Here is a 21,942-nt window from a genome sequence, read left to right as displayed (position 1 = left end):
TGACATACCTCTATTCTACTGTCCTCATTTCTAGGTAAGTTCTCTGTGCAGTTCAGTGTATAAGATGCACTAACTTTTTCCTACTAATCTTTTCCAGGCTCTTCTGTAGGTTTACACCAACCCCTCATTTTCAGTCCTTTATGCCGCAGCACTCTTTTTATCCTTTAAAAATCTCACACTAGGGCTAAGTAATAAGAGAAGATGGAATTTTTGTGAAAGGATTTCAAAAGCTTTTACTCTGGTGTCTTAACTTAGCAAAATATTATGACCACAGTACCAAGACAAGGCCTTGATTTTGCCATTACTTTACAGAAGATCAGAGAAGTTACAGAAAAAACTAAATAATAAGATTACAACCTACAGATGGAAGTCATTTCAAATACTATCAAATGTACAAGGGAGTTATTTCTTTTTTCCTGGATCTACTGCCTTTGCCCTTGAGAGGCACACTGTATTAAGAAAAAAATCACTGATTTATTAATAATGAGATCTGGGTTTAATTCCACTATCTCTTACTAATTTGCTCTCTGACTTCACATAAGTCACTTAACTGCTCTGTGTCTCAACTGTCTCATCTGTATACAGATCTGCAGATAGCAGTGCCTCATGCCTGTAATCCCAGAACTTTGGGAGGCCGAGGCGGGCAGATCACGAGGTCAGGAATTCAAGACCAGCCTGTCCAACATGGTGAAACCCCATCTCTACTAAACATACGAAAATCAGCTGGGTGTAGTGGCACGCATCTGTAATCCCCGCTACTTGGGAGGCTGAGGCAGGAGAATTGCTTGAACCCAGGAGGCGGAGGTTGCAGTGAGCAGAGACCGTGCCACTGCACTCCAGCCTGGGCGACACAGCAAGACTCCATCTCAAAAAAACAAAAATTAAAAAAAAATTAAAAAAAAAAAGATTTAAGTATGGAGACCAGGAGCCAGGATACTGACTAGAAGGCTAAAGCAGTGGTACAAGCCATAATACCATCCCAAGGTGTACAAAATGCAATTCATTACTACCAGTAAGTCCTCTCTCCATTACTACATTTTATGTTTCTTAAGTGTAGGAACATTACCATTCTTTAGCATATAAATTATGTTCTAGAGTGATGTCATACACCCTGTAGAAACATAGACAATAACTACTAATAAAATGTCTATTACCTTAGAATACGTACCTCTTCACTGGGAAGGGCTACATATTCAGGCTGTAGGGGTCTTGGAACTGAGAGGCCGGGTCCTGGTAAAGATACATTTGACAGACGTCTCTTTCTTACTCCACTACAGTTATTTGGAATCTTGAAGGCACATCGTTTATGGTAATTTAATCCACAGCCTAAACATATTTTACAAGGTAAAATATAAGATTTAAAAAAAAACTTTACTATTTAAGTGTGATACATAAAAACCGCTGCTTCTTTTATTTAACATATTTTCTGTTAGCCATACCTATCCTAATTAAGAACCCAGACAGCAGGCTAAGTGGAAGCTAATGAATTCAAGAAGAAAAGGAAATGTGTAAAAAGGATAAGTCAGCTAGGGCAGTGGTTCTTGAAGTGTGGTCCCTAAGGCAACCACCTGGAAATTTGTTAGAAATGTAAATTACAAGGCTCCACCCCAGATCCACTGAGTTAGAAACTACGGGGATGAGGCCCAGCAAAGTGTGTTTTACGATGCACAATACAGTTTGAGAACCACTGCCTTAAAGCACTAGTTAGCAAACTATGGCCTCTGTACCAAATTCCTCCTGTGACATGAAAATTTTATGAAACTCAAATTTCAATGTTCCTAAATAAAGTTTTATTGGAACACAACCATATCTATTCATTTACATATTGTCTATGATTGGTTTCATACTGTAATAGCAGAGTTAAATCATGAGAGACCATATGGCCAACAAAGTCTAAAACATTTACTCTCTGTCCCTTTACAGAAAAAGTTTATTGACCCTCCACCTTAGAAGACTGTTTCTTCATCAGAAATGTGCACCTGTGTCCTACTCCTAGCAATTCTAATTCAGAACAAATTTGACAATTTAGTTGTACGTAAGAGACAACTTTTTTTTTTTGAGACGGAGTTTCGCTCTTTCACCCAGGCTGGAGTGCAATGGTGCAATCTCGGCTCACTGCAACCTCCGTCACCCAGGCAGGTTCAAGCGATTCTCCTGCCCCAGCCTCCCGAGTAGCTGGGATTACAGGCATCCGCCACCACGCCCGGCTAAGTTTTTGTATCTTTAGTAGAGACGGGGTTTCGCCATGTTGGCCAGGCTGGTCTCAAACTCCTGACCTCAGGTGATCCACCAGCCTCGGCATCCCAAAGTGCTAGGATTACAGGTGTGAGCCACCGCGCCTGGCCCAGAAAACTTTTAAAAACAAAAAACAACATGAATATTTATGGAGCCATTACTTTGTACTAAATATTTAACCCTATTACCTGATTTAACCGTTTACTCTTTATGAAACCAGTGGGGCAGAATGTATTTTTCAGAGAAATTAATCTTAAGAGGTTTAGTAATTTGCCCAAGAATATGAAGTAGGTGGCAGAGATAGAATGAGAGTCCTGATCTCTCCAATTCTAAATCCTCGTTACCACCCTAGTCAACAGCTCGTCATCTTGCTTTTTCACTGATAATAAAAAATGCAAATGTGGAATCTTATTTCAAATGACCACAAAAATTTTAGAACACACACCTTCACATTTCAGTCCTTGACGTACCAATCCCCAGAGCATCTCACCACAGTAATCACAGAAAGTAGGAGCTTTGTAAGAATGTACATAGAGAGTATGTGGACGAATCTGGAAGTCTTCTACTGTGGCTAAAGCTTTAAAAAAGAAAAGTATTAAAATATACCTTGTATTTGTACTGCGATGAGATTAAGAATGCTCACACATTCACTTATGTCAAAGTACACAGAATCATTTTTTCTCTGAAAGTTTCACTGGACCATAAAAGTAAATTATTTAATATTGTAATTTCAAACTCTAGTTTAGCAAGTCCATTTACTTCTAATCATTTGAGCTCCAGAAGTAGGTCGTAGGTTAGTTATTTGGAACTCCAACAGCATTTTCTCATAATGACAAGATTACAAATAGACATTAGGTTACTTTAACCAATTAAAAACTGTTTAACTTACACAGTGGGAAATAGAACATTAAAGTAAAAACTACTATGGAACTTAACTTCAATTTACGGAAACGTTTCTGTGGAAAAAGATACTGAGTCCTAATTTAGGATCCCAGGATATACTTGTCTGTTTGTTCTCCACAGTCCTAGTGGATATGAGAAAGAAACTCCTTTCCCCTTAGTGAACGTCGGGACAGTAGACCCAAGGAACTTCCTCTCACCTCAACCTGCAAGTAGTCTGATGGAGTCCAGAGTAGAGAAGGAAGAGATGTGAGCAGGACTTCCAGGTGAGACAGGGAGTGAAACTTGTCAGGAATGAAGAGGAGGGCAAGGATTGGGAAATATAGAGATGGTTTGGGGTTGTTGTATAGAAGATGAATGATCAGTATAGCAGGGAGTGAGATGAATGAGAGAATCAGAAATATAAGATGAGACGAGTGGGGACTAATAAGGACAGAGAGGATCTCAAGAAAAGGCTCAAAGGTAAATTTGAGAAAAGGGAACTTGGTAGCAGGGCTCTGACCCATGGCTGGCCAGCTTGCTTCCCTTCTTCCATCAGTTCTCCCACTTGCCAAACAAAAAGTACTGCAGACCCTACTATGTGCATTATTATGGCATTCTTTCTTCCTTTTCACTCCTTATTATCTTGCCCACATTGCTGCAGGATGAGATGGCAAATAGTGGGAATTAAAAAACAACGTATGGCAAGAATGGGTGAGGTGGAAAAAGTGAAACGTAGAAAAAAGCCCAGTGGGACAAAAAGGGAAAAAGCATTTTTAATTTTAAAGCCACAGAAATAACCAGCATTGTAATTTCCTCTTCCATATCTTCATTACTTCTTTTTTTCCTGATTCTCTTTTCTAAACCCCAATTTTCTTCTTTTATGCTCTTTACAGAAATGGGGGTGGGGGAAGGGGAAAAAAACAGAATTTCAGTGTAACTGTTTTATTTCTTTGACTCAGAGAAGAGTACATTTCTTTCAGACCAAATAATTTCCTAAGCTTAGTAACATTCAAGTAATTCAGTTTATTTTCCTATACTGATTTTTTCCTTTTTTTTTTTTTTTTTTTGAGACAGAGTCTCACTCTGTCGCCCAGGCTGGAGCGCAGTGGTGCGATCTCGGCTCACTGCAAGTTCCACCTCCTAGGTTCACGCCATTCTCCTGCCTGAGCCTCCCAAGTAGCTGGGACTAGGCGCCCACCACCACGCCTGGCCAATTTTTTTTTGTATTTTTAGTACAGATGGGGTTTCATCTTGTTAGCCAGGATGGTCTCGATCTCCTGACCTCGTGATCCACCCGCCTCGGCCTCCCAAAGTGCTGGGATTACAGGCGTGAGCCACCGTGCCAGGCCTTTCTTTTGTTTTTTTAAAGAGACGAGTCTCGCTCTGTTGTCCAGGCGGAAGTGCAGTAGTGTGATCATGGCCCACTGCAGCCTCAACCTCCCAGGATCAGGCAATCCTCCCACCTTATCCTCCTCCCAAGTAGCTAAGACTACAGTTGCATGTGACCATGCCTGGCTAATTTTTTTTTTTTTTAATTTTTAGTAGACACGAGGTATGCTGCTCAGGCTGGTCTCAAACTCCTGAGATAAGCAATCCTCCCGCCTCAGCTTCCCAAAGTGCTGGGCTTACAGGTGTGAGCCACCGTTGCCAGGTATTTTTCTTTCTTAATGGTGATATAACATGCCTGAAAGGAAAAATCATATGGTGACCATTATTAGAGATGAAAGAAATTAAGTAACAATAATACAAAGACTAAATATAATCGAATTGCAGCATTTAGTACAGAAAATTAGGCTCTTTGAGGGGAAAAGGCAATCACATTTAAAAAGCCACTTACTTACCTGAAAGAACCACTTCTACTAGGTCTCCTTCATGTATTTCATCTGCTGAGGTAATCAGCTGCAAAATGTTTTCTGAGTTCATGTCATGGCGAAAGAGAAGAATTTTGTCATACATGCCAAAGAATCCACACTCTGGAAACTGAGGGATAACAGTCCTATATCAGTATGACCACAGCTTTCTATTTTTATAAGTAAACGTTTCAATTTTATCAAAGAATTTAAAACATAGTGTTTTAACCTAACACTATTTGCTAACAATTCTATTGATACCTAAAAGGTGATCCACGTACTCAAGCATCCTGGTTAATTTTAAAGTTCAAGAAAAATAGAAAAGTAAACTTACAAATAAATAATCATTGATGATTTTAAAATACATGTCTCTTACAAATACAGGATTTCTATATTCAGTTACTGATGGAGAATATAATCTTAAACTTACTGCTACTCTACTCTTAGCCTGAAAGATAAGCAGTCGTTCCAGCGCCTTAGGACATGCTGCTCTAAATATTTCAAAATTCTTCAGTAGATCTCAGAATTATAAATGCTCACTGACTTATTTGGGCTCCTCATAGAATATCCTTTAATAAATGACACCATGTCACCTGCCTGCATCAAATGGTCTAATATGAACCAGTTTCACTAAACTAAATGCATTTGTCACAGAGACGCTGCTGCTGCTATCGTTTACCTATTTCATATTGTAGCCCTTCTCTGTGAAGACCCACCCACAAAATAACTTTATCTAGTTGATTTTATAACATGAACAATTTGCTCACGTAAGTTGACATGTTTTCCTGTTTGCTTTGCCAAATCGAAAAAGCACAGCCAAATTTGTAGCCCAATTTTACCATCAGTCTTGGATCTTATGGGATGTGTTTTAGGTACAAACACTAACCTACTTTCATCTCATTTTCTGACCTTAATTTTCTCATTAGAAAAGTCCTGTATATATTTCTAAAGAGTTCTCAAAACCTTTTTTCTGAGATAGGGTCTTGTTCTGTTGCCTAGGATGAGTACAGTGGTGTGATCACAGTTCAACACTGCAGCCTCAAACTCCCAGGCTCGTGATCCTCCCACCTCAGCCTCCCAAGTAGCTGGGACCACAGGTGCATGTCACCACTCCCAGCTAATTTTTTATGTTCTGTAGAGACAGGGGTCTCGCTGTGTGGCCCAGGCTGGTGTTGAACTTCTAGACTCAAGTGATTCCCCCACCTCAGCCTCCCAAAGTGCTGGGATTAGAGGCATGAGCCACCACAACTGGCCTCTCAAATCTTTTTTTAAAGTTAAATTTAAAAAAAAATTAAAAACAATGATTAATTAGAAAGTTACAAGTTTATAGTTTTTGTAACCAGGGTAAATAATGGGAAAGTACAGAAATATTTAGAATTTTTGTAATACTAATTCTCCTTTTGAGTCACCAACAGTATTTGTAAAACCTCATAGTATGTTTTAACATATATCTAAGAGTGTAAGAATTCTCAATTAAAAAGATAGAAGTAAAAATACAGAACCAAAAAATTAAATTTTCATTTAAATTTTAAAATTAAAATTTTACTAAATTTTATGAAATTATTAAGTTGGAGAATAAAATATCTTCATAACTTAGTTACAAAAATTTGTAAGGACAAAGGACTCCACATTCCATGCTCATTAAAACTCTAAGGCCAGATGCACTGGCTCATGCCTGTAATCCCAGCACTTTGGAAGTCCAAGGCAGGCAGATCATTTGAGGTCAGGAGTTTGAGACCAGCCTGGACAACATGGTGAAACCCTGTCTCTGATAAAAATACAAAAATTAGCCAGGTGTGGTGGTGCATGCCTGTAGTCCCAGCTACTTGGGAGGCTGAGGCATGAGAATCACTTGAATCTGGGAGACAGAGGTTGCTGTGAGCCAAGATTGCACAACCGCACTCCAGTCTGGGTGACAGAATGAGACTCCGTCACAAACAAACAAACAAACTCACTCTACTATTTGTATAAATAAAACTGATTTCAAAAAGGCATACTTCTTGCATGTCTGGTAAGTGCAAGATACTGGCCCCACAGTTTGTAAAGACAGAATAGTCCTTATCTTCCAGGAACTTACAATCTAGTAGGAAGACAGAAATAAACACAAATATATATAGTATAAGGCAAATAACAAAATTAAAATAAAAAATTATAGAAGGAGGAGGAATAAAAAATGTTAACTGGGACGGTGGAGTAGAGGGATTCAGTATGATATTTGAGCAGAACTAAAAAAGAGAAGCAGAGTTTCCATAGGTTGAAAGTGTAAGCATCATCAATGAGAAGTTACAAGGTAAATGGAAGATGGTAAGTGGAGCCTTGAGACTAAAGAATGAGATGGGGGAAAGCTGGGTAGAGAGAGGGCAGAAAAGCACAGGGAACCCCACTGGCACCATACTAACAAAGAAACTTGTTATTATGTTCAAACTTTGCCACCTACTAACTATAGCACCTTAGAAAAGTTGCTTAACTTCTCTAAATCAGTTTCCTGTTTATAAAATGGAGGACAATAGGAGTTATAGGCTGGCTTTATAGAGTTCTTATCAAAATTAAATTACTTGATGGCTGTAAAAGTCTCAGCACTGTGATCCATAAATACCAGTGATTTATATCACTAATGTATACCTAAGAGGGAGACCAGACATAAGGTTTCAGAGCAAGGCAGGAACATGATTAAATCTGTATTTTAAAAAGATAATGCTGACAGCATTGTGTAGAGGAACAGGAACAGAAAGAGACCAGAGAGCAAGATGCTGAAGAAAGGGTGACCCTATCAGTCAGAAAAGTATCAGAGTCTGAATTATATAGCAAGTAAATGGAAAAAGACAAGGAAATTTCTCTCCAGAAACTACAGCAAGTAAATGGAAAGAGACAAGGAACTTTCTCTCCAGAAACTATAGCAAGTAAATGGAAAGAGACAAGGAAATTTCTCTCCAGAAACTATATTCAATAAATCATATGGCTCATCAATACTGTTTTGACCAAACCAGAAGTTCCGAATAATGGTAACTGAAGACCTAAATAATAAACACACCAAGAGAAGGAAAACAACATTAAAATAATTAATGTATGACTTGGAAAAAATAAATATAACCTTCTTAATAAACACATGGCCTAATGAAAAATATCATCAACATGAAGTTGGTATTAAGAGACTTAAAAGCTTGTAATGAAATTACAGTGAGATATTACAAAACATTAAAAATAGACATATGTACATTAGAGGCTAGAAAGCTGTTGGTAATGATAAAGAATAAAGTCATTTCAACATGTTTTCATACTATACTCATCTATACGACAGACAAATTAGAGTTCATAAAAGAAAAAAAAATGTAATAGCCAGCCTGTGAAAAAGATTCTGCTATTCGTGATTATGATTTATAGGTATGTTTGGTAGGGTATTTAGAAATTATGTAAGAGTCAGGCCGGGCGCAGTGGCTCACGCCTGTAATCCCAGCACTTTGGGAGGCCGAGGCGGGAAGATCACGAGATCAGGAGATCAAGACCATCCTGACTAACACGGTGAAACCCCATCTCTACTAAAAAATAAACAAAAAATTAGCCAGGCGTGGTGGCGGGCGCCTGTAGTCCCAGCTACTCGGGAGACTGAGGCAGGAGAACGGCGTGAACCCGGGAGGCGGAGGTTGTAGTGAGCTGAGATGGCACCACTGCACTCTAGCCTGGGCGACAAAGCGTGACTCTGTCTCAAAAAAAAAAAAAAAAAAAAATTATGTAAGAGTCTAAACTAAAAACATGAGAAGCCTTGAGACGTGTATATTAAAGATATACACCTAAAAAGAAATACACCCCTCATTCATAATAAGCACACATTCATTATGAAGAATTATACAGAACAAACAAAAACCAAACTGTTAATGAATTCAATATACAAGGATTTACTGTTCCTGATTTTGAAAAATTCAGAAAATAGGTTTTCACGCAGGAGTGGATCTCTAAACAATGTCTTAATTCTGGCCACACATCAGAACCACCTGTAGAGCTTAAAACAAAGGATGCTTAGGCTATCATTTCAGGTTTATGGTTAAGCTCCTGGGGAATAGGCGGCGAACAACTGAACTTTAAATTTACTTTTTAAATATTATTCAATGTATGTATTATATATACTCTTTAAAAATAATCTATTTTTTAAAAGTTTAAAATTTATAGAAAACGTAGACAATAAATAGTACAGTTTCTGTATACTACCCCATACCCAGTTTCCCCTATTATTAACATTGTACATTAGTTACATGTTATATTTATTACAATTAATAACCCAATATCTAAGGCTCATACTTTAACTAATTAACAATAGTTAACTAATTAAAGTTGTTAACTTTAACTAGTTAACAATACAATTAACTAAGGCTCATACTTTATTCAGATTTCCTTAGTTTTTACCTAATACCCTTTTTCTATTTAAGAATCCCATCCATACCACATCACCTTTAACTGTTATGTCCCCATAGGCCCCTTTTGGGCTGGGTTAGTTTCTCAGACTTTGCTGGATTTTAACGATCTTGGCTGTTTTGAGAAGTACTGGTCAGGTATATTGTAGGATGCCTTTCTACTGGAATTTGTCTGATGTTCTTTTCATTATTACTGGGGTAATGGGTTTTGGGGAGGCAGACCACAGAGGTAAAGTGCCATTCTCATTGCACTCTACCAAGGGCACCTACTATCAACATGACATCACCACTGATGTTGGTTGAGGTAGTGTTTGTCAGGTTTCTCCACTGCAAAACTACTCTCCCTCCACCCTTTTCTATACATACTCTTTGGAAGTAAGTCATTATGAGCAGAGCACTTAAGAAGTGGAAAGGTTTGTTTGTTTCCTTTCCTTGAAGGTGGAGTATCTACATAAATTATTTGAAAATCTTCCAAATGGGAGATTTATCTATTTTCCCCCACTTATATATTCACAACATTTATATATATCAATATAGACTCATGGATATTTACTTTATACTTTCAAATATAATATGTACTCTTTTAAAATATAATTTTATTTATTTTTGAATAGGCAATTATTCAAAGTTCAAAAGGCAAAAAAGAGTAGACGGCACGCCCATGCCCTAGCTGCCTCATTAATTGTCCTGTAGTCAACAGTGTTGCCAGTTTTCTCAGAATCCTTCTGAAAATATTTTACATACCAAATACACATGAATGTATCTTTCCTTCATTTTACACAAATGGCAGCACACTATAAACACTCTTCTGCAGCTTGCTCTTTTTTTCACTTAGCAATATATTTTAGAGATCATTCCATTAACAAAGTTCTTATTCTTTTTTTTAAAAACAGATGTATAGTTTTCTTTCACCAGTCCCATCTAAGTATATAATCTTAACCAAGTTACTTAACCTCAGTTTTTCCATCTGTAAAATAGTGCCTACTTGCCTACTTCATAAAATTATCATGAGAATACGTTAATATATATATACACAAAGAACTTAGTGTCCTTTTCAATTTTTTCATCAATGTTTTATAGTTTTCATTGTAGAGATCTTTCACTTCTTTGGTTAAGCTTATTCCTAGGTATTTTATTTTATTTATAGCTATTGTAAATGGGATAATTTTCTTGGTTTCTATTCCAGATTGTTCACTGTTGGCATATAGAAATGCTACTGATTTCTGTATGTTGATTTTGTATCCTACATCTTTACTTAATTCATTTATCAGTTCTAATGGTTTTTTGGCAGAGTCTTTAGGTTTTTCTAAGTAGAAGATCATATCGTCTGCAAAAAAGGATAATTTGACATCTTCCTTTCCAATTTGGATACCATCTATTTCTTTCTCTTGTCTAATTGCTCTACTTAAGACTTCCAGTATTATGTTGAACAAAAGTTGTGAAAGTGGGCATCCTTGTCTTGTTTCAGATCTTAGAGGAAAGGCTTTCAGTTTTTTCCCATTCAGTATACCAGCTGCATGTCTGTCATATATGGCCCTTACTGTCTTGAGGTATGTTCCTTCTATACCTAGTTTGTTGACAGTTTTTATCACGAAGTTTTCATTGTGTTGAATTTTACTGAATTTTTTTTGGCATCTATTGAGATGACCATATGGGTTTTGGTCTTCACTCTGTTGACGTGACATATTATGTTTAATGATTTGTGTATGCTGAACCATCCTCATATTCTAGAAGAAAACAATGGGGAAACACTCCAGGACATTAGTCTGGGCACAGATTCCTTGAGTAAGACCTGAAAAGCACAGGTAGCCAAAACAAAAATGGACAAAGGGGGTCACATCAAGCTAAAAAGTCGGGCACAGTGACTCACACTGATAATCCTAGCACTCTGGGAGGCCGAGGTAGTGGACTGCCTGAGCTCAGGAGTTCGAGACTAGCCTGGTCAACATGGTGAAACCCCACCTCTACTAAAATACACACACACACACACACACACGCACACACACAAAGCTTCTGCAAGGAAATAATTAACAAGTGAAGTGACAACCTACAGAATGGGAGAAAATATTTGCAAACTATTCAACTGACAAGGGGTTAATAACCAGAATATATAAGGAGCTCAAATGACTCAACAATAACGAAAAAAGAAAATCCAATTAAAAAATAAGCAAAAGATCTAAATAATACATTTCTCAAGAGAAGACATACAAATGCCCGATTGGTATATGAAAAGATACTCAACATCACTAATCATCAGAGAAATGCAAATCAAAACCACAATGAGATATCATCTCATCTCAAAATGGCTTTTATCAAAAAGACAAAAAATTAAAGATGTTGGTGAGGATGCAAAGAAAGGGGAATGCTTATACACTATTGGTGGGAATGTAAATCAGTACAGTCACTATGAAAAACAGCACGGAGGTTGCCAAAAATAAAAACACCACAGGATCCAGCAATCTCGCTACTGGGTATCTACCCAAAAGAAATCAAGATATCAAAAAGATATCTGCGATCCCATGGTTACTGCAGCAAAATTCACAATAGCCACAACAGAGAATCAACCTAAGTGTCCATCAATGGATAAATGGATACAGAAAATGTGATACACATACATGGTGGAATATCATTCAGCCATAAAAAGAATGAAATCCTATAATTTGCAACAACATGGACAGAAGTGGAGAATAACATTTCGGTTGGTGAAATAAGCCAGGCACAGAAAGACAAGTACTGCATGTTCTCACTTGTATGTGAAAAATTAAAAAAAAAATGACCTCATGGAGATAGAGAGTAGAATGATGACTACCAGAGGCTCTGAAGGGTAGTGGGTGGGGGGAATAAAAGGGTTGGTTAATGATTACAAAACTACAGTTAGACAGAAAAAATAAGATCCAGTGTTTGGTAGCATGATAGGTAGACTACAGTTAACAACAATTTATTGTATATTTCAAAATAACTAGAAGAGTAGAATTGGACTGTTCCTAACATAAAGAAATGATAAATATTTAAGGTGATGGATATCCCAATTACCCTCATTTGATCATTATGCATTGTATGCTTGTATCAAATATCACATGTACCTCATAAATATGTACAACTATTATTTATCCAGAAAAATAGAAATAAAAGAGATTAGAACTCGTGATAAGCTAAATACACCTTAGCTATTCCAATCTCTTGTGAGTATGAGCAATACCCAATGAGTAATCCTATGTACATATCTTTTCCCACTTTTTGAGTATGAATATGAGATAACTTTCTAGGAGATTTGCTGGCTCAAAGAAAACACATATTTGAAATTTGTAGATACTGCCAAATTGCTCTTTATGGAAGTCAAACCAATTTATACTTCTGCAAGTAATATATTGAGTATGTACTTGTTTTGCCACGTTTTTATAGTGTATTATCAAACTTGTTGACTTTAGATGAAAAATGGTATTTTTGTAGTTTCAATTTGCATTTCTTTTATTACAAGAAGTTGAACATTTTTCACATGCTTAAGTGAATCTGTATTTTCTTTTCTGTAAATTAGGAATTCATATTTTTGCTTATTTTTAATGGATTGATCATCTTTAAAACTCCAAATCCAATTACTCCTCAGAATGATTTTCATTATGTGGAGACCTTTAATAAGTCCTGAACAACATATCAAAAAACCATAAACAAAAATACTTCATATTCCAAAGTATATATGTAGAATTTCTCAAAATGATTTGACAGCAGTGAAATCTAAGAGAGCTTTTAAGATAATAGCTTCTTGTTCTAAATCAGACTTCAGGAGAACAAAGAACAAAGGAGAAGAGCCTTTTTTTTTTCTTTCAGTTGTATAATTTGAAAAGGAGAAAATATTTTGGCAAACTAATTAAAACCAATTCTGGATTACATTTTTTTTTTTGAGTGGGGGTCTCCCTCTGTTGCCCACAATGTAGTGGCTTGATCATGGCTCACTGCAACCTCAAACTCCTGGGCTCAAGCAATCCTTTAGCCTCAGCCTCCCAAAGTGCTGAGATTATAGGCACGAGTCACCTTTCCTGGCCCTTAATTACCTTTGTGACTCTGCTATGCTCACAGAGTCAAAAGGGGCGGGGGCAGAAACCTGTACTAATGCTGTTGTCTCTATATTCTTCAAAATACAATTCTTGCCCAATAAAATGGTGTATATATATCCCTTCTAGACATTCTATTCTCCTGAGAGGGAAGAAGTTCAGAAAAGCAGCAGAGGTGATGACATGTTTAAGTAATTGTCAGGAATTGTCACTGACTATTATTTAGTTTATTCCTCTAGGGCAATGATCCTCAGCTGAGATGATTTTGCCCACAGAAGCTATATGACAATGTCCTGAGACATCTTTGGTTTTCACAACTTGAGCTAGTGGCATTCAGTGGGTAGAGCACTGTAGAACACAGAGGGCAGCCCCCACAAGAATTATCCCACCCAAAATGTCAATAGTGCTGAAGCTGAGAAATCCTGCTTTAGGGAATAAAAGAGTCAAGAGAATAAAGAGGCTGGGAAATGTGGAAGAAGTTGGCAACCTTTTGAAAACTAGACAAGTCCATAATTCCTTACCTGGCCTACCTCATCCTTGATTAAAAGAAAGAGGAAATTAAAGAAATAACTAATGATACAGCATGGTAGAAGCAAAATGGCCCTTTAATTTGGCCTCTTTCCAACTGCTCCCCCATCCCCCGAGCTTTTCTGGATTTGCTTACTACAAACTGTGCCGATGACCCCTCTTGACTGTGCAAAATGAAGTATTTTCCCAGTCCATATGTGAATGCAACAGAATATCAGTTATTAAATTTCCACCCTCATGCACTCTGCTCACTTCATTCTTTGCTTTTGTATTAAAGATGACTTCAATAATTAAAAAAAATAATCTTTCTATAACCATTTTAGACGTTACTTTTTACAGCATTACTTAACATTTTTAAGTAAAAGGCTCCAATAGTTGCAAACAAAATTATTTTAAGCAACACTTATTTTGAAAGTAATTTAAGGTGAACCGTTTCAAGTTCATGTCGTTAAAATGCTGTCAGTAAAATGTCAGGCAAGGTAGGAAGCTTCCAAGTTATTTCACTTGGTCAAACATAATTTTTGCACTTTAACAATGGTTTCTGAATTTAACATTATCTGAATGAATAATTTATCACTATGAACTTTTAAATTTTTTTTTTTAGACACAGTCTCACCATATTGCCCAGGCTGGTCTCCACCTCCTGAACTCAAGCAATCATTCTGCCTCAAGCCTCCCAAAGTGCTGATGATAGAGACAGAAGGCAGAGAAGTACTAGGCAGGCAGGGGTGGGTCCTGGCGAAACCCCACCTTCAAGATGAAAAGCCTGAACCCGTTGCCCAAAGGGAGAACTTCTATCCTGTTTGCCTGCTCTCTCCTGATTGGTTCTTTCTAAATGTCTTTTTACCAACTGAATGTTGCCTTTTCCAAAACTACCTACGGCCTGCCCCACGGCCCAACCCCCGTCCTGTGCCTATAAAGACCCCAGACTCAGCCAGTAGAGAGAGAGAAGCAGCTTGACTGGAGAGAGATGACTTGACATTGGAGGGACAGCTGGACTTCAGAGGATGTCCTGACTACCGGGAAGAGCCGCTGGACTTCAGGAGAAGATTACCTGCCCGTCCCGTCCCCTCTCCCACGTCCCACTCTGCTGAGAGCCATTTCCCATCACTTACCACCTTCACCATCCTTCAAGTGTCTGGGGGACCTCATTGTTCTTAGATGCCAGACAAGCACTGGAGACCCAACAAGTGCCAGTACCCAAAAAAAGGCTGTTGCATAGGCCCTTTCCCCTTGCTGGTGGAGGGCAGCCACCCCACACGATGAGGCAAGGCGCCCACTGAGCTGATAACACACTGCTGTCCATGGATGGCAGACCTAAGAGAGTATTATATCTTCTGGGGCCTCTGGGGGGTTTCAGGCACCACAACCTAAGTGCTGCTGTGGGGCCTGTATGAAGTCTGCTCCTGCCATCACTCAAGGTGGCTAGCCAGATCCTGCACTCGTTTGCTCACATGTTCCCTCCCAAAAGAGCTGAGTGTGGCGGACTGAGTAAACAGGGTACCACGTCCCAAGTCCGATGAAGAGGTCAAGAAAAATCCTACATCACTGAGATTACAGGTGTGAGCTGCTGTGCCCAGCCAGTATGTACTTTTTTAAAAAGAAGAATGAAGGTTTTATTCTAAATGCAATGGGAAATGATCGAAGTTTAACATACATTTACTTTTAAAATGTACTTGATATATAATAAATGCACTAATCTTAATTAGAAGCTTGATAGCTTCATAAACATACACACAACCCACATAACCACCACTCAGGTCAAGATACAGAATATTATCAGCATCACAAGTTTCTTCAAATGCATTTGAGACATTGAATACCAACGTTATTTTAAAAATCAGCATCACAAGTTTCTTCAAATGCATTTGTGACACTGAATACCAACGTCATTTTAAAATTTGATACCAATAAATCTTCACAAGTCGTTTTAAACATAAACTCGATCATAGTAAATAAGCTCCATGAGGAAAAGAATATTCTCTTTTCATGTTCCTCCTGAATCCCCAAGCACTTTGTACTTAACAGGTACTTACTAAAAAAAAAAAAAGTGTTGACTATTGAGCAACTAACTTAGTACTAATAAATTACACAGAAACAAATCTAATATTAACACCAATTTTAGGAAAATATTTAATTGGAGAGAAGCAGCTCAATGATTCTGTTTCTAAATACAGACATAAGGACTATAGCTGAGTCAATCAGAAAATTACTCAACATGGACTTGAATTTATTAACTTTCAGCATTAACCTGAACCCAGAATTTTTTGGATATGAAATATCGTAAGAGGCCAGGTGTGGTGGCTCACGCCTGTAATCCCAGCACTTTGGGAGGCTGAGGCAGATGGATCACCTGAGGACAGGAGTTTGAGACCAGCCTGGCCAACATGCTGAAACGCCATCTCTAGTAAAGATACAAAAAATTAGCTAGGCATGGTGGCGGGCACCTGTAATCCCAGCTACTTGGGAGGCTGGGGCAGAAGAATCACTTGAACCTGGGATGTGGAGGTTACAGCGAGCCGAAATTGCACCACTGCACTCCAGCCTGGGTGAAAGCAAAACTCCATCTCAAAAAAAAAAAAAAAAAAAAAAAAGAAAAAAAAAAAAGAAATACCAGAGGAGCTGCTTTATTTAACACCTGCCTTTCTGATACCAACCAAAGCAATCTTTTTTCATTCTCATTTTTTCTTGTTTTGTTATTAGTTCTGATTATCTTTAATTCAAACTTTCCGAATTAAAGATCTAGGATCTTCTATTCTAGCCAAGGTCTTACGATGAATAGTAGAATTAAAAAAAAAATTTCTTCTTCCAGTTTGAGCCTTCAGATTAGTAATGGCTGCCTGACATTGATTTTGCCTAGACAAAAAAAGTAGGGGTAGAATAAAGAGCAGGATGTCACTAAGCTGCTGCAACACAGCTGTAGTAGAAAGAATGGATAGAAAAAAAAAACAACATAGAACGACAACTGGGTTTTTTCTGACAACAAAAGATACAGCTGGGGTTTTCAGTCTACTTTGGCATAACCTGAAAATTATACCCAATCCGTATCTACAGAGACGATGCAGTTAAAGAACAGACCAAAATAACTCCTCAATTAGGCTACATAAGCAAACAACCTTCAGGTCTAGTGTCATGTAAATCGTCAAAACTAAAACCAAATGTTTTAAATCAGCTAAAAGCAGACAATCTGCTTTTGTAAGAATAATTCCAATTTCTGTAAACAGCACTATAACTTAAAATGAATTGCTGTCTGCCAATTCCTTTCTCACTCCAATTATATCTACTATGTTCATTCAACAAATTAACACAGTAGCAGGAGCATTATAGTGGTATCTTCTAAGCTTCTTAGCAATATGAAAGCAAAAAGGTGGAGAAGCGCTATTGAGTGCAATCAATATGCATCAGAAATTGTGCAAAGCACTTGCTACAGACTCTTAATTTCCTCAAAACTCTTAAAACAAGTAATCCAGGCCCTTTAATAAGATAAACACTTTATCTCTGTTTTTTATAGTTTTTTAATACGTTAAATGCTAAAATCAAAAGGCAAGAGCAAACCAATGTAAGCATGTTGGCAGGCTACCTAATGAAGGCTTTGGGACTTTAAGATCACTACAAGACCAGTGATCTTTCCATATCTAAACGGATTTTGAAATCATGAGTATTAACTACTTTTGAGCACTAAGTATGTGCCAGACACTACCTGGGGCTTTACATTTAACCACCATTCTTCTATGGAGGTGGACTTTATGATACTAGTTTCACACCTGAGAAAACTGAGGGTCAGAAGTAACTTGAAATGGGCCTATCATCAGTGGCAGAATAGCAACTACAACCCAGGTGTCTCTCCTTGATTCCAAAACTCTGCTATGGCATAATATACTCTGTTATCTCTTCCTTGGATTCTTTTTTTTTTTTTTTAAACATACTACACCAGTAACAGAGTTAATGTAATTTCAAGGTTGAAAATCCAAGCATGAACAATCACTGTAAAATGGGCGAGGCTTCTGGCCTACTCCCTCAATATCAATTTTCTCCCTTGTAATCAGTCGTAAGTGGCCTCCTAGCTGTGATATGATCAGGAAATTTCTGTTTGGCTCAATTCCAGTTCTACCTGCTGCTCAGATTTGTCTGCCTTCTGCATTCTCCTGATTCCCAGTACCATTAGTTCTTCGGGTTTAATCAGTAAAAACACATTCCCTTCAGCTTATAAACCTCTAGAAGGCAGAGATCTTGTTTGTTGTCAATTTTGCTTTATAAAACAATATGAAGATATAGGAACTTTTTATAGATATAGGTTAAAAATTCACATTAACTATATCCATTCTCACAATAAAAACTGCACTGTTAAACAAAAATGGGTCAGGTGTGGTGGCTCACACATGTAATCCCAGCACTCTGGGAAGCCAAGGTGGAGGGATAGCTTGAGTCCGAGAGTTCAAGACCAGCCTGGGCAACATGGTGACACCCCATCTCTACAAAAAATAAAAAAATTAGCCAAGCGTGGTGGCCGGAGTCTGTGGTCCAGCTACTTAGGGAGGGTGAGGTGGGAGGATCAATTGAGCCCAGGAGGTCAAGGCTGCAGTGAGCCGTGATCATGCCATTGCACCCCAGCCTGGGTGACAGAGCAAGATCCTGTCTCAAAAAACAAAAACAAAAATGCCCAGGCAAAACTAGAAATCCTGTTTAAGACCTCAAGCTGCAATTCACATTTGTAAGATTTTAATCTAGGAGATAGTCATATTCCCTATTTTACTAAGCCCCTACAATAGTACTAAAAGTGAGACATTGTAGATTTCTCCAAACTTCAGAAATGCTATTACTCCATCAGTTTAACCCAGGGGTTTTCAACCTCAGCATTATTAACATTTTGGGCCAGATAATGCTTTGTTGTATGGGGCATCATAGCAACTTCCTTGCCCTCTATCCACTAGATGCTGGAAGCCCCCCTGCTCCAGTTGTGTATCCAAAAACGTCTCCAGACATTGCCAAATGTCCCCGGGGGGTCAAAATCTCATCAGATGAAAACAATTTAACTTGATCTTATATATTAAAATCAGATACTGAGACTATAACATTTGCCAGTAAAATAGTCCAAAGTCCTAATCCACATTCTTATGTGGAATAAGGAAAAAGTTCAGGAAATAAATAACTTTAAAAATTTCAGAGCATTCTAGAAGAACCCCTGGACTTTTGCACAATCCTAGGAAAAACAAGCTCTACAAACTAATTATCTGACAATCTAAGCTAGTGGGATCAGCTTGGGCACAACTAAGGCACTGGATATATGAAACAAGATGGGAAAGAATACTGATGCTTATCTGCTCATTTCTATCTCTTTTCAGCTCTAATAACTATAAATCATCTCATCAATAAAACTGTATTTCCAGTATCATGTTTTTAGAAGAGCAGGTATGTGTTCTTTACCAAATATCTACTAAATGTAAGACATCTCTGAGGATATAAGATTAATAAGACAGCATCAATCAATGTATCATAAATGTTGGAAGGGTTTCAAAGCTTTGAAAAAAGGAAGCTAAGTTTTGGCTTATGCTAACAACAACAACAACAATAAAAGAAACTCCACCCTACTCCACCCTTGGGGTGTGTAATGAAACTGGATGAAATTCAAAGAGTGAACGCTTTTGGCCATATCCAAGTTTTAAGCAAAGCTCAACTATAAATGATCTGTTAGAGATATTTTCTTGGGACAAAAACCTCAGTGTATACATTTTGTGATATTCTTGTTAGAATTTAATCTAGTTTTTAAATTATAAGCCTTGAATCATTGATTGTTCTCTATTTCTATGAAATTTTACCATGCTCTCCCCTATACTGGGAACGCCAATTTCATTTTCCCCCAACTTAACACGATAGCTAAACTATATTTTAAAACTGTTTTGAACATCTTCCTGCATGCTTGTTTACTAATTTAATCTTTTTGTAAAACATAACTCTCATATCATTTGACCAAGTGTTGAGATCAGTTTTTCTTACCAATACATGAGCTCTATGTAGAAAGAAGACATTAACCTATATAATACTTGCCGTAACATTTTCCCAATCTTGTTGCTTTTACTTTTACATATGTATACGTTATAATTTTTCATAAAATCTCTAAACTGATCTTTTCATGTTTTCTTTTATTGATCTGAAAGTGAGCTGCCTGCTGTCCAGAGGTTTGATAGTCAATTCCATTATATGTAAATTTTCTTTTGAGTTTCCACATTTCACCTTTAATCACTGAAATTTACCTTGGTGTCATATTTTTCTTTTGAGACAGAGTTTTGCTCTTTCCCTCAGGCTGAAGTGAAGTGGCGCAATCTCAGCTCACTGCAACCTCTGCCACCACCCACCCCCACCCACCTCCTTCCCCACCCAGAGTTCAAGCGATTCTCCTGCCTCAGCCTCCCGAGTAGCTGGGATTATAGGCACCTGCCACCACACCTGGCTAGTTTTTGTATTTTTAGTAGAGACAGGCTTTTGCCATGTTGGCCAGGCTGGTCTCAAACTCCTGACCTCAGGTGATCCACCCACCTCAGCCTCCCAAAGTGCTAGGATCACAGACATGGGCCAACGCACCCAGCTAGTGTCAGGTATTAAGTGAAGGTCTATGTTAATGTTCCTTCAACTGCTTAAAACTAGTTTTCTAAGCTCTGTTTTTTTTTTTGAAAAACGATTCCTTTTAATTTCTCATGACTCCTTTGGCATACCTAAAAGTAACTTGTGCTTATCTATTTATGTTCAGATAGTATGTAACTTCAGTTATTGTAGGTTTTTCTTCTCTCTCTTATTTTTCAGATTTTTAAATTAATGCTCTTGACTATTTTTCCTCCAGATAAACTTTAACATTGTCAGAGTAAAAAGAATACCAATAAAAATCTTTAATGGAAAGAAATTTAACTGGAGAAGTAAAAATTACACACTATCAGTCTTCCTTTTTCAGGAACATAAGAAGACACATTAATTTTACAAGGTCTTTAAAAAATTTTTTAAAGATTTTAATTTTATTTATATTTGGACTTACCCGTTTCTTAAGATAATTGTTGCTAAATATTTTTAATCTTTTTTTCTAGTGGAGATATTTATGCACTCTTGGTTAGTTTTCCTGTACCTCTTGTGATATCAAAAGATCTTATACAATGTCACTTAACTGTTCCTATCCCTTTAGAGTTGATTCTATAGGCTCTTTCCAACAGTTTAATTCTTGGGCATGTGTATACAATGCAAGAATATCTCAAATAACAGCCTAAGGGTACAGAAATACAGAAAATCATGCTTACTTACTCACTGCTCAACAATGGTAATTAACTGACTAGTTAAATCAGTTGACCTCAAAATTATAAGATTCTTAAGTCACATATGCAATCACCATTAATCTAAAGAAGCATATTGGCCAAGCACGGTGGCCAATCACACCTGTAATCCCAGCACTTTGGGAGGCCAAGGCTGGCAGATCATGAGGTCAGGAGATCAAGACCATCCTGGCCAACATGGTGAAACCCTGTCCCTACTAAAACTACAAATATTAGCTGGGTGTGGTGGTGCGTGCCTATAATCCCAGCTACTCGGGAGGCTGACGCAGGAGGATCCCTTGAACCAGTGAGTCGGAAGTTGCAGTGAGCCGAGATCGCGCCACTGCATTCCAGCCTGGCGACATGAGCGAGACTCTGTCTCAAAAAAAAAAAAAAAAAAAAAAAAGCAGCACATTATGCCCTTAGGAATATATTATACCAAAATATTCTAATATAGAAGTCACAGGTTTTCACATGCAGCCCAAGAACAGAAGATAAAATAAATCACAGAATTGATATACCATTAACCTCTAATTTTCTGTACCAATAAAAGGAGAATTAGTAAAGCTAATAGAAAACTGTGAGTACCTATTCAGATCAAGGAAGGAATCAGCTGTCTTCTACAGAGAAAACAGATTTTGACATATGTATATATTCTATAAAGCACAAATCAAAAAATTAACATAAACTTAATTGATAG

General features: G+C 37.6%; 1 protein-coding gene across 5 annotated transcripts in view; it reads right to left on the bottom strand.

Moving 5' to 3' along the window:
• Positions 1 to 21,942, bottom strand: part of PRKD3 (protein kinase D3) — a 74,101-nt gene that overhangs the window by 37,477 nt on the left and 14,682 nt on the right. For 4 of the 5 annotated variants that reach the window (XM_031006573.3, XM_063695959.1, XM_031006578.3 and 1 more), the window contains 3 exons: positions 4,959 to 5,097; positions 2,681 to 2,812; positions 1,169 to 1,326 (listed from right to left, as the gene is read on the bottom strand). In XM_031006573.3, coding sequence (XP_030862433.1) covers positions 1,169 to 1,326; positions 2,681 to 2,812; positions 4,959 to 5,097 — 429 coding nt within the window. Of the gene's footprint in view, positions 1 to 1,168; positions 1,327 to 2,680; positions 2,813 to 4,746; positions 4,802 to 4,958; positions 5,098 to 21,942 lie in introns of those variants that run through there. The other variant, XM_055377720.2, reaches the window with a different exon arrangement.

Source organism: Gorilla gorilla, chromosome 12, assembly GCF_029281585.2.
Source record: "Gorilla gorilla gorilla isolate KB3781 chromosome 12, NHGRI_mGorGor1-v2.1_pri, whole genome shotgun sequence".
Lineage (NCBI taxonomy): Eukaryota > Metazoa > Chordata > Mammalia > Primates > Hominidae > Gorilla > Gorilla gorilla.
Note: the sequence above shows the minus strand (reverse complement) of the source record. Positions and strands in the feature narration are given on the sequence as shown.